The sequence below is a fragment of the Scylla paramamosain genome, chromosome 11, assembly GCF_035594125.1.
Source record: "Scylla paramamosain isolate STU-SP2022 chromosome 11, ASM3559412v1, whole genome shotgun sequence".
NCBI classification, from domain to species: domain Eukaryota; kingdom Metazoa; phylum Arthropoda; class Malacostraca; order Decapoda; family Portunidae; genus Scylla; species Scylla paramamosain.
Window position 1 is genome coordinate 8,143,582 of NC_087161.1, and position 13,919 is coordinate 8,157,500.

The window sequence follows — 13,919 nt, forward strand, 5'->3', positions numbered from 1 at the left end:
TATATATATATATATATATATATATATATATATATATATATATATATATATATATATATATATATATATATATATATATATATATATATATATATATATATATATATATATATATATATATATATATATATATATATATATATATATATATATATATATATATATATATATATATATATATATATATATATATATATATATATATATATATATATATATATATATATATATATATATATATATATAAGGAGAAGGAAAAAAGAGAATCCTAGAAAGACGAATAGAAAAAGAAGGAAAATTTCAGAAACACACAAAAAAGGAAAAGCTCATATTTCATGTTTCCCTGTTACACTAAAACAACTGTGAATATTTCAAAATAAATAAGGAAAAATAAAATTTTCGGAAGATAATATAAAGAAAAATTAGTGAACCAGAGAAACAAGGGAAAAAAAGTAAAAGAAAAAGAAAACCTAGAAAGAGAAAAAAAAAGTTAAAACAGCGAAGGGAAAATCTAGCAAGATAAAAAAAGAATGAAAATAAAAAAGTTCTAGAAACTAACAAAATAGGACAGAAAAAATAGAAAATGGATAATCTAGAACAGTGAACTGAGAAAGAAAGTAGAGAAAGATGCAAAGAAAATACCTACAGGGAATTTGAAAAAAAAAATTTTAGACGAAAAAGAAAAATCGAAACCAACGAATAGAAAACAGTAGATCTGAAAAAAAAAACGCTGAAATCTAAAAGAAAGGTAAATAAAAACAAATGAAAATTGAAAGACGAATAAAAAAATAAATGAAGAATGCAGAAAAATAGACCTAGAAAAAAAACGAACACCTTAAAAAAACTAACAAAAATTAAACGAAAACCTAAAAAAAGGCGAACAGATGAATCTAGAAAAAAATGAATAAAAAGTTTAAAAACGAACAAAAGATATCTAGAAAGACTAGAGAGTGAGAGTGAGAGAGAGAGAGAGAGAGAGAGAGAGAGAGAGAGAGAGAGAGAGAGAGAGAGAGAGAGAGAGAGAGAGAGAGAGAGAGAGAGAGAGAGAGAGAGAATTCAGATCAAGACCGGAAAGATTGTAGAAGCAGATAATACGTTGATTACAAAACCCACGGAAGATAAAACACAGGAGGGAAAGGAAAAATCACAGTCATGCCTTTCATTATTAAAAGAGAAAAGAAGAAAGGGCGGAAGAGAGGGTGTTATAAATAGACGGAAAGAAAAATGAAACTGAACACCACACCTTTTCATTTTGTTACATGTTAGGGGAACATACCGAAGGGCACAAAAATGAGTAAAGAACAAACACAAAGGAAACAAATAAAAATAAAAATCGCCACCTCATAATGTAGTTCCCAGAAAGGAGAGAGAGAGAGAGAGAGAGAGAGAGAGAGAGAGAGAGAGAGAGAGAGAGAGAGAGAGAGAGAGAGAGAGAGAGAGAGAGAGAGAGAGAGAGAGAGAGAGAGAGAGAGAGAGAGAGAGAGAGAGAATGAATGAATGAATGAATGTGTGAAAGAAACATAGAGTGAATAAGACGCAGAGGCTAAAGAGTAAGAAAATTAAATTCATGTTCAAATAAAATATTGACGTTAAGCCTTTCATTGTAAGACGTCTCTCTCTCTCTCTCTCTCTCTCTCTCTCTCTCTCTCTCTCTAGTACAACCTTTAAGACACTTATTTATATACTATAGCTTCCTAGATATTAGAGGGGAACGCCTGAGAGAAGGTTTATGGATGCACTGAAGGAGGACATGCTTGTGGTGGAAGCGACGCAGGAAGACGCAGAACACCGAGTTGGTTGGGGAAGGTTGATCCGCTGTGGCGACGAGTGACAAGAGCAGCCGAGAGGAGGAGGAGGAGGAGGAGGAGGAGGAGGAGGAAGAAGAAGAAGAAGGAGAAGGAAGAGGAGGAGGAGGAAAAGTATGATGATGAGGAGGAAAAGAAGAAGAAGAAGGAGGAGAAGGAAGAGGAGGAGGAGGAAAAGTATGATGATTAGGAGGAAAAGTATGAGGAGGAGGAGGAGGAAAAGGAGAAGGAGCAGGAGGAGGAAAAATATGAGGAGAAGAAGGAGGAGGAGGAAAAGTATGAGGAGAAGAAGGAGGAGGAGGAAAAGTATGAGGAAAAGAAGGAGGAGGAGGAAAAGAAGGAGAAGGAGGAGGAGGAGGAAAAGGAGAAGGAGGAGGAGGAAGAAAAGGAGAAGGAGGAGGAGGAGGAGGAAAAGAAGGTGGAGGAGGAGGAAAAGAAGGAGGAGGAGGAGGAGGATGAAAAGAAGGAGAAGGAGGAGGAAAAGAAGGAGAAGGAGGAGGAAAAGGAGGAGGAGGAGAAAAAGGAGGAAGAGTAGGAGGAAAAGGAGAAGGATAAGGAGGAGGAAGAAGAGTGGGAGAAGGATAAGGAGGAGAAGGAAGAGGAGGAGGAAGAGGAGGAGGAAGAGGAGGAGGAGAAGAAGAGCAAGAAGAAGAAGAAGAGCAAGAAGAAGAAGAAGAGCAAGAAGAAGAAGAAGAGCAAGAAGAAGAAGAAGACCAAGAAGAAGACCAAGAAGAAGAAGACCAAGAAGAAGAAGAAGAAGATCAGGAAGAAGACCAAGAAGAAGAAGACCAAGAAGAAGAGCAAGAAGACCAGGAAGAAGACCAAGAAGAAGAAGAAGAAGACCAAGAAGAAGAGCAAGAAGAAGAAGAAGACCAAGAAGAAGAAGAAGAAGACCAAGACCAAGAAGAAGAAGAAGAAGACCAAGAAGAAGAAGAAGAAGTAGAAGACCAAGAAGAAGAAAAAGAAGAAGAAGACCAAGAAAAAGAAGACCAAGAAGAAGAAGAAGAAGAAGAAGAAGACCAAGAAGAAGAAGAAGACGAAGACCAAGAAGAAGAAGAAGAAGAAGACCAAGAAGAAGAAGAAGAAGAAGAAGAAATAGACCAAGAAGAAGAAGAAGACCAAGAAGAAGAAGAAGAAGAAGAAGAAGAAGACCAAGAAGAAGAAGAAAAAGAAGACCAAGAGGAAGAAGAAGAAGAAGACCAAGAAGAAGAAGAAGAAGAAGAAGAAGAAGAAGAAGAAGAAGAAGACCAAGAAGAAGAAGAAGAAGAAGACCAAGAAGAAGAAGAAGAAGAAGAAGAAGAAGAAGAAGACCAAGAAGAAGAAGAAGAAGAAGAAGAAGACCAAGAAGAAGAAGAAGAAGAAGAAGAAGACCAAGAAGAAGAAGAAGAAGAAGAAGAAGAAGAAGAAGAAGACCAAGAAGAAGAAGAAGAAGAAGACCAAGAAGAAGAAGACCAAGAAGAGGACCAATAAGAAGAAGAAGAAGATGATGATGAAGACCAAGAAGAAGAAGAAGAAGAAGAAGATGAAGACCAAGAAGAAGAAGAAGAAGAAGAAGAAGAAGAAGAAGAAGAAGAAGAAGAAGAAGAAAGAAGACCAATAAGAAGAAGAAGAAGAAGAAGAAGAAGAAGACCAATAATAATAATAATAAGAAGAAGAAGAAGACCAAGAAGAAGACCAATAAGAAGAAGAAGAAGAAGAAGATGAAGACCAAGAAGAAGAAGAAGAAGAGGATGAAGAAGAAGAAGAGCAAGAAGAAGAAGAAGAAGAGCAAGAAGAAGAAGAACAAGAACAAGAAGAAGAAGAGCAAGAAGAAGAAGAACAAGAAGAAGAAGAGCAAGAAGAAGAAGAGCAAGAAGAAGAGGAGCAAGAAGAAAAGAAGAAGGAGAAGAAGAAGAAGAGCAAGAAGAAGAAGAAGGAGAAGAAGAGCAAGAAGAAGGAGAAGAAGAGCAAGAAGAAGAAGAAGAGCAAGAAGAAGAAGAAAAGAAAGAGCAAGAAGAAGAAGAAGAAGAAAGAAGAAGAAGAAGAAGAAGAGAAAGAAAAAGAAGAAGAAGAAGAAGAGAAAAGAAGAAGAAGAAGAAAGGAAGAGGTGGAGAAGGAGGGGGAGAAAAGAAGAAGGAAACGAAGAAGAAGAAGAAGAAGAAGAAGAAGAAGAAGAAGAAGAAGAAGAAGAAGAAGAAGAAGAAGAAGAAAAAGGACAACAGCAACAACAACAACAAGAGGATGAGGAGGAGCAAGAGGACGAAGAGGAGGAGGAGGAGGAGGAGGAGGAGGAGGAGGAGGAGGAGGAGGAGGAGGAGGAGGAGGAGGAATAAGTCTCAGACAGTTCCCTAGCATTGAAAAGATTAAACTGACATCCCTTTTCTTTTTTCCCTCTCCGCGTTCTGTGAGTCCACGCAAACAGCTTCTGACAGTGCCCTGCAAGCTGACAAAGGGCGGCCATAGCACTGAAAGTTTGAAAGAAAAAGTGGAAAGGGGAGGAAATATCGGCAGCCGGAAGAAACATGAATCAGGGAGGAGGAGGAGGAAGGGGATGGAAGAGGAAGAGGAGGAAGCGTTAGGTGGTATCATATTTCTCTCGTTAATAATTGTTATGCCCTCGAGGTTGCTAGGTGATGATTCCCCGTGATGAGCAACTCAGAGAGAGAGAGAGAGAGAGAGAGAGAGAGAGAGAGAGAGAGAGAGAGAGAGAGAGAGAGAGAGAGAGAGAGAGAGAGAGAGAGAGTTGTTTGTTTTAGGCGAGTGAGCGCACGTTTATTAACATCCCTTTCAAAGTATCCATATCGCAGTTCAAACACACACACACACACACACACACACACACACACACACACACACACACACACACACACACACACACATCAATATCACTGCTCTGTGTGTCTGTCTGTCTGTCTTTTTTATGTCTCTCTCTCTCTCTCTCTCTCTCTCTCTCTCTCTCTCTCTCTCTCTCTCTCTCTCTCTCTCTCTCTCTCTCTCTCTCTCTCTCTTCCACATCTCTTATTTCATCACGAAACCCTCTCCACAACACACCTTTCTATAACTTTACCTCAACATTATCCTTTCTCTTCTTTTTCCTTTTCACCCACCACGGTAATATTTTCCTTGCCACATTCACCGCCAAGATTTTCTCCTGTGCCTCGCCTCCCTCCTTTCATAACCCTCCCAATCCAGTCTGTTTTTCTTGTGTCTCCATTCACCATTCACCATTCACTTCCATATTATCTTTTTCCCTCCACATGTCTTGTTATGCCGAATCTTCACACACACACACACACACACACACACACACACACACACACACACACACTTTGAAGAAATTGATAATTTTCTTTTGGATTATACAAGTGATGATTACTCACATTTATTATGTGGAGATTTTAACTCACATACTGGAACTCTGTTGGATTATGTTTTGCCAGATGTACTTCATGATGATGATGATGATGATGATGATGATGATGATGATGATGTTGATGATGATGGTAATGGTGATCTATTTGAGGTACAAAACATACTTAAAGCAATGGGAGTGGATGGAACAAGGTATAACCAAGATGTAACACAGGATAGGAATTCTTATGGGAGAAATTTGGTGACAATATGTTGTAATAATAAGGTATGTATTTTCAATGGTAGAGTAGATAGAGATCTCAGAGTGGGGAGACCCACAACTACACATGGCACTCTTGTGGATTATGTTATAGGTTCACCAACATTGTTAAAAGATGTAAATGAATTTAGAGTGCTAGACTATGACCCATTGTATTCAGATATTCATTGTGGTATTCATGTACAGCTTAAAGTAAATATTGAGTATGTAATTATTAACAATGCCAATATAGCACCTGTGAGTAACTATAATCAACCAAGTAAGTGGAGAGCATCTAAGGAAGAGGATTATATAGCAGAAATTGATGAAAATCAGGTAAAAGAGTTAATAGAGCAGATGGATTCTATGGACATTGAAGATGTAAGTACTAGAATAAAGAATATTTTATTAGGAGCAGCTGTAAAGGTTTTTCCACCAAAGAAAAAGAAAAATTATGTTAAGCAAAGTAATAATGCAAGTTTATCTGGATATGATAATATTTGTTGGTATACAAGGAAAGCATACCATAAAGCTAGACATAAATATAATCTGAGGAGGAGTGAGGATAATAAGAAAGATATGATAGAAAAAAGCAAGAAGTACAAAGCTGAACTGAAAAGAGTACACAATAAGGAAAAAGAAAATATGTTGATTAAGTTAAAAGCAAACAGAAATAAAGATCCAAAAACATATTGGAAAATATTAAAGGAAAATGATGGAAATAAAAGCAAAACTACACTTACACTTGCAGATTTTCATCAACACTTTAAGAATCTATCAGAGGAAATTAGTGAAAGTGATAAGCATTTAAGTGAACTAGAAAGTGCTACAATTGAATCTGGGGAAGAGGAAACACTGAATGAGCCCATTACAGAACATGAAGTGTTGAAAGCTATTAGAAAACTAAAGAATGACAAGGCACCTGGATATGATGATATTGTTAATGAATATATTAAAAGTACAAAAAATATGCTTAATTTGTATGTTAAATTTTTTAATAGGATTTTGGATACAGGATATTTACCTAAAGAATGGTTGATAGGGGTTATTGTCCCATTGTATAAGAATAAAGGTGATGTTGATGACCCACACAATTATAGGGGTATAACTTTGTTAAGTTGCTTAGGTAAGGTATTCACATCTGTGCTAAATGACAGGTTAACTTCTTATTCTGATAGTCATAATATTATAAAAGAAAATCAAGCTGGATTTAGGCAAGGTTATAGTACTCTTGATCACATATTTTTATTAAAGAACATCATTGATTTGTTTTTATGGAAGAAGAAACAATTATTTTGCCTTTTTATTGATTATAGAAAGGCATTTGACACAGTTTGGAGGGAGGGGCTCTGGTATAAGATGGTAAAGGAAAATATTGGTGGTAAAGTCCTTAATGTTATTAGAAATATGTATTTGAACATTAAATCATGTGTTAAGTTTAATGGAAACAAGTCAGACACTTTTATTTGTAATAGAGGAGTAAGACAAGGTGAAAATCTTTCTCCATTATTATTTGCCCTTTATGTAAATGACATTGAAAAGTCTTTAATAGAAAACAGATGTAATTACTTACTATTTGATGATAACTACCTTGATTTACAATTGAATTTATTGATAATGATGTATGCTGATGACACAGTAGTTCTAGCTAATTCGGAAGAGGAAATGAGGAATATTCTTAATGCATTGGAGTTATATTGTGACAAATGGAAATTAGAGGTAAACAAAAATAAGACAAAAATTGTTGTATTCAGCAGAGGAAGACTTAATTATGACAATTTTCATTTTGTATTTAGTGATGAAATTATAGATACAATTGGTGAATACAAATATCTTGGTGTCTTATTCAATTATAATGGTAGGTTTAGAAATGGTCAATTGGACCTTAAGAAAAGAGCAACAAGAGCTATGTATTCACTAATTGGAAAATGCCGCAAACATGATCTACCAGTTGATCTGCAACTTGAATTGTTTAACACCATTGTAATGCCAATTATGACCTATGCTTGTGAAATTTGGGGATACTGTATTATTAGAGAAATCAAGCAGTTGCACATGACATTTTTAAAACATGTATTACATGTACATAAATATACAAGCACTGATATTGTATATGGGGAGTTAGGGGAATATCCTATTGATATTGTTATCAATACTAGAATGATTGGCTACTGGTCAAGGTTAATAACAGGGAAAACTACTAAGTTAAGCATGATTATGTATAAAAGTTTGTTACATTTAGACTCCACAGGCATGTATTCATCACCTTGGATTTGCCATATAAGAAATATTCTTAACAATTGTGGTATGTCAGGTATTTGGATGGATCAACAAACTAATAATCCAGAATGGTTAAGGAAAGCAGTTGAAAACAAACTTAAAGATCATTGGATAACATCATGGTTTAGAAATATTTCAACAAAGGGACTTTGTAAGAGTTATAGAATGTATAAAGACTTGTATTGCAGAGAAGATTACCTATTGAAACTTAAAAAGAGTATCAGAATGCCTTTGATTAAAATAAGAACAAATAACAATAGACTACCTGTTGTGAAAGGAAGATATGATAGTATAGATAGGGAAGAAAGATTATGTACTTTATGTAGATGTAATGTTGTTGGAGATGAATATCATATTTTATTGTCATGCCCTAATGATAACATCGTGGAGCTCAGAAACAAATATATTCCAAATTATTATAGAAATAACCCAACAGTGAATAAGTTTATCCAATTAATGCAAAGTAAAAGTCAATATATTTTGTCTAACATTTCTCTTTTTTTAAAAGCTACCTATAATTTTTTTAGGTAACAGAAAGTTGATTTATATAAGTTGTTAGTGTTTGTTTGTATCTGAAATAATTGCAGGAGCTGTGCTCCATACTTTGTATCACAAAGTCTGAGCATGTAAATAAATCTGAATCTGAATCTGAATCTGAATCTGAATCTGAATCACACACACACACACACACACACACACACACACACACACACACACACATACAGGATTCGTATATATTCAATCAGGTGTCTTTCATCCTCCCCCTCTTAATGACTTCCTTAATTTGCTAACCCTCCTCCTCCTCCTCCTCCTCCCCTCAATGGTTACACCCTATTGCTCCTACGTGCATTCTCTCTCTCTCTCTCTCTCTCTCTCTCTCTCTCTCTCTCTCTCTCTCTCTCTCTCTCTCTCTCTCTCTCCACTACACCTCCGCACACACAGTATTGCACCTTACACAGTTCTGTTTCTCTCTTTCATGTTTGTACTCTCTCTCTCTCTCTCTCTCTCTCTCTCTCTCTCTCTCTCTCTCTCTCTCTCTCTCTCTCTCTCTCTCTCTCTCTCTCTCTCTCTCTCTCTCTCTCTCTCTCTCTCTCTCTCTCTCTCTCTCTCTCTCTCTCTCTCTCTCTCTCTCTCTCTCTCTCTCTCTCTCTCTCTCTCTCTCTCTCTCTCTCTCTCTCTCTCTCTCTCTCTCTCTCTCTCTCTCTCCGAGGCTCACCCCTTAGCTTGAAGTTCTCCACGGTGTTGAGGATGACCTGTCCCTGCAGCAACTCCCCGGCGTAGTACATCTCCTTCTCCAGGCGGATGTCGAACTCGCGAATGTAGTCCATCTTGCTGCCTGCGGGGCGAAAGAAGAGCACGTGAGGGAGGGATACTAGGCAGTGTTATGTTTCTTTTCTATCTTGGTGTCTGCTGGGGTGGAAAAGAAGGGCGGTGAGTGGGAGAGGAACTAGACACTGTTATGTTTCTTTTCCATCTTGTCTGCTGGAGGAGGGGGAAGAAGGGTGGTGCGTGGGAGAGGAACAAGGCACTGTTATGTTTCTTTTCCATCTTGCTGTATACTGGAGAAAAAAAGGGCACGTGAGACTAGGCAGTGTTATGTTTCTTTTCCATCTTGTTGCCTGCGGGAGGAAAGGAGGACACGTGAGAAAGGGCGCAGGCACTGTATTAGACCAATATTTGAGGCTTGTGGCGATGAGGGACAAAACAGTCTTGTAGCTTTGTTCATTTACATATATATGTATGTGCAGCTTGTGCAGATAAATGTACAGACTAGCTTGTTCTCTGCTTCTCGTGCCTGGGATGAGTCAGCTCTCCATATTCCGTCACTTTATCACGCCAGGGAACTGCGCACCTTATCCATCACTTCAGGTTATGATGCTCTCTGGAATTCCTAATTAGTAGTTTGGCTGCCTCAAAACACATTGTTCTGCATTGTCAACTTATATTTGCTGCCACATCTGGGTAAACATTCCAGTCGCTACATCCCACCTCCGTCGTACGATGATAGGTGTTAATAAGTATACGGATAAATCATAACAGCACCTACCATTACTCCCTCCCCCCATAAATTACGGACTACCACGTTCGTGTTGACTGTAAAACTGAGTGCTAAAACAAAAGAAAAGACGGTACAGTGATCGGCACTAATAGTTATACGGGTAAAACATAACAGTGGTAACTACTGTTATGTTTATTTGAATTCGCGAATGTAATTCATCTTGCTTCCTGCGGGAGGAAAGAAAGGCGGCACGTGAGGATCGGACTAGGCACTGTTATGTTCCTTACAATCACTAGCAGTAGGGATCATGCATAGCTGGGTGTGTCAGCCCGAACTCTGGGTATCTGGATTTCTTGAGAGATCAGACGTGGTGTTAATATGATGGAAAGTGTTGATCAGACATCCAGGTAAGCAGTGCCCTTAGATTGTTACGCGATAAGTCTTACTCCCCCTCATCAGCATACCAACAAAACAGAGAGAGAGAGAGAGAGAGAGAGAGAGAGAGAGAGAGAGAGAGAGAGAGAGAGAGAGAGAGAGAGAGAGAGAGAGAGAGAAGGGAATGATGGGGGCTGTGATCCGTACAAGATACCCTGGCCAGCGGATCAGTCCAGGTTTCCAGCTCGGATCAAAGGTTCCCCGACTTATTCAGGCTTTTCCAGGCGCACCCCCCTTTTTTTTTTTTTTTTTTTCCGGGGAAATCGATATGGTTTCCCCTTTCCCCCTGCCGCCCTGGTGGTGCCACGCGCGGTGCCTGGACGGGAAGCCTGGAAGGCTGGAAGGCCTGGAAGGCTGCATCAAACAGGCCACCCTGCTTCACCCTAAGAACTCAGTAATCAGAATGTTAGTGCCGGGTCATTAGGAAGCTTCAAAAGATTGGACAGATTTATGAATGGGGATGATGGGTGGGAATAGGTAAGTTATATACATAGAGGGCTGCCACGTGTGCTCTGCGTATACAGGGCTGGTGGTCTCTTGCGGCTTGCTACTCTTGTTGTTTTGTGTTGTTGTGTTGTTTAATGGGTGGTTATGATGCTTGTTTGCTCACTTACAGAGAGATGCATATTTATATAATATGCGTGACGAGAGACTGTCGTTGTACTTTGTAAGGGAAAATAATTATAGTAATAATAATAATAATAATAATAATAATAATGATAATAATAATAATAATAATAATAATAATAATAATAATAATAATAATAATATTAATAATAATTATTATTATTATTATTATTATTATTATTATTATTATTATTATTATTATTATTGTTATTGTTATTGTTATTATTATTATTATTATTATTATTATTATTATTATTATTATTATTATTATTATTATCATCATCATTATTATTACTCTATTATTATGTATTCAAGCTATGTTATATACGCAAACTGCTTTTGTTATATTGATTTTATTTATTCATATTTATTTTATTTATCTATTTATCTATTTATTTACATTTTTTGTGATTCCCGCGAGAGGTAACCTACAAAGTATTGGAAGCTAAGTAGTTTCTGTAGGTGCACATATTCCCAGTCTGGTCTTATCCCTGCAGCGAGCGCATCCCCTCCACGAGGAATCAATCACCTCGCCTCTCCCCTCCCAAAGTCCTCGCGAGGACTTTGATCTTATGCATATCTGGTCTGGGTCGTCATACATTTCCTGGTGTGATAAAAGTGAACCTCAGACAGACTTATTTGGTGGTGTTTTCACACTGGCTTTGAATTGCACTTATTGAATTGCAATTATTGAATTGCACTAATTTCAGATAAGTACATTAAACAAGGGAAGCTGCAAGAACCCATCAGGCCTACATGTGACAGTCTCTATAAAAATACCTACCTCTTTCCTCCTGTTATCCCCATCCATAAATTTCTCCAATCTTTTAAAAATCCCTGTTGACTTACAAGAATATAAGAATATAAGAACATAAAATAAGGGAGGCTGCAGGAAGCCATCAGGCCTACATGTGGTAGTCACTGTATAAAACATACCTACCTATTTCCTCTTATCATTCCTATCCATAAATTTCTCTAATGTTTTTAAAGCTCCCTATTGACTCGGCACTTAAAAAAAAAAAAAAAAAGACTTCCTGTTCTAATTATCGACAACCCTATCTGAAAACTAGTTCCTTCATTATTTTCTCTTTATAAATCAAAGTTTATCAGTTTTGAACTCGTTATTCCTTGTCATTTCTACATGTATGGCCGAGGGCAACAAGAAGACAGTGAAAAAGGCTCACTGAAGATGCCAGTCCTAAAAAAGAATGACCAAAAACAATATCTGTCCTGATTATTGTATTGGTGTGTGTATGTGTGTGTGTGTGTGTGTGTGGATGTAAGTGACGAACAGCACCTCTGTACATAAAAACTCCTGCAGACCACCACCACTCACATCCTTCCTCCGTGGCGATGCTCCGCTGACCACCACCCCTCTCCCTTCCCATCACTCACCCAACTGTCGACTCATTTGTGTTAAGTTCGTGTGATAAGAAGTTATGCGGCGCTTCCCTCATCAGTTTAAAATGCGGTACTTTATCACATGTAGTTTAGAAGTTTCCATAGAGAGAGAGAGAGAGAGAGAGAGAGAGAGAGAGAGAGAGAGAGAGAGAGAGAGAGAGAGAGAGAGAGAGAGAGAGAGAGAGAGGAGAGAGAGAGAGAGAGAGAGATTGTCACATATCAGTTTTCGTTAGTTAGGTTTTACTGCCCTTTTTCTTATTCCCTTCTTTATTTTATGTTCTTTCTTTCTTTCTTTTCTTTTCTTTTCTGAATTTTTCTTTCTTTTTGTTTGTCTTTCGTTTTATTTGTCTGTTTCTCTCTTTTCTTTCTTTTTTTCATTCTTCCTTCCATCTTTTCATCCTTCCTGATCTCTCTCCTTCCTTCCTTCCCTTCTTCCTCCCTCCCTCCCTCCCTCCCTTTTTCTTTCTTTCTTTCTTTCTTTCTTCCATTCTTCCTTTCTTTCTTTCTTTCTTTCTTTCTTCCATTCTTCCTTTCTTTCTTTCTTTCTTTCTTCCATTCCTCCTTTCTTTCTTTACCGTAACCTTTACATGGCTCGGGAAGCACGTAAGGCGGCAGCGTACACGTGTTACAAGACTTAAGACAGTGTCCTGAAGTATTTTCTCGTCTTATCTCAAAAAAAAAAAAAAAGAAAATAAATAAATAAATAAATAAAATAAATAAATAAATAAATAAAAAATAAATAAATAAATAAAATAATTGGCTCTTGCAGAAGTAAAGGAGATTTTGAAGGGTGTTTTAAGGAACTACTGATATTTTGACAAGGATTTTGCATCGTCAGTTGGGATCAGTCACCTTTGTTAGGTGTTGTATCTTTCAAATTTATAATGTAAATTTGCGCAAGATCATTTAAAAACGTCAGGCTTACACGTGACAGTCTCTGCATGAAACTTACAGCCCTTGCTACGTATGTCCACTTATCATCCTCATCGATAAATTCATCTATAATTTTTTTTTAGAGCTCCCTAATGACTCAGCACTAAGAACATGATTACTGAGTCCATTCCATTCATCTATCACTCTGTTCGAGAAGAAATTCCTTCCTATCTCTCTTCTTTTTTACCTAACTTTATCAGGTTTGAACCAATTATTTCTTATCTTATCCTGATTATTATATTCGTTGAGCCGAGAAGCCACAGCAGTCGGTTAAGAATACGAGTTTTAGTACAGAAATCGTGCACCAGCTCTCTGTGTGTCGTCTCGCCGCTCACCAGGTACATCAAAGTCAAACCCAGCACTTATCACAGGCTACACAAGAAATAAAACACGAGGGAACACTTTCACTTCCTCGCCTGATGGACGGGTGGCGCCACAACACGTGCTGCAATGCGTGAAAAGAGAAAATTAAAGCTCCTACAGTCACGTTCATTAGAGAGGCGTACATTACACAGGAGGGTGGTTTGATTGAGGTTATGTCCTCATTTGAACACTTCAGATACCTTTACAGACATGATTTGTTGTTGGTGTTGGTGTTGGCGTTAGTGTTGGTGTTCTTGTTGTATGCTTAAGATCCTCTGGTGTAGTAGCGTGATCCACGAGACTGGCCTTTCCATCGGGGCCGAAGTGGCGTGAATGATGTATGAGTGGGTTTGTCTGGGATACACCGTGTGGAATTGCCTGCCTGGTGTATAGAGAGAGATTGATAGATAGATTATCATTTATTTTTATTTTTTTAAAATTTTATTTTATTGATTTTTATTTTTCCCTGAGTGCGACCATAAACTCT

At 37.5% G+C, this 13,919-nt stretch overlaps 2 protein-coding genes across 3 annotated transcripts in view; both read right to left on the reverse strand.

The window, feature by feature from the left end:
• The window catches only part of LOC135104917 (arrestin domain-containing protein 2-like), a 161,670-nt gene that overhangs the window by 27,477 nt on the left and 120,274 nt on the right, over nucleotides 1-13,919 (reverse strand). For both annotated transcript variants that reach the window (XM_064012675.1, XM_064012674.1), the window contains exon 3: nucleotides 8,891-9,010. In XM_064012675.1, the coding sequence (XP_063868745.1) occupies nucleotides 8,891-9,002 (112 nt within the window). In that variant the 5' untranslated portion in view covers nucleotides 9,003-9,010. The remainder of the gene's footprint in view (nucleotides 1-8,890; nucleotides 9,011-13,919) is intronic.
• On the reverse strand, nucleotides 2,927-4,361 carry LOC135104919 (uncharacterized protein DDB_G0271670-like; the record flags this gene model as incomplete). The annotated part of the gene is made up of 2 exons (XM_064012677.1): nucleotides 3,929-4,361; nucleotides 2,927-3,392 (listed from the first exon to the last, which is right to left on the reverse strand). Coding segments are annotated over exons 1-2 (846 nt in total), but the record flags the coding sequence as incomplete, so codon positions are not given.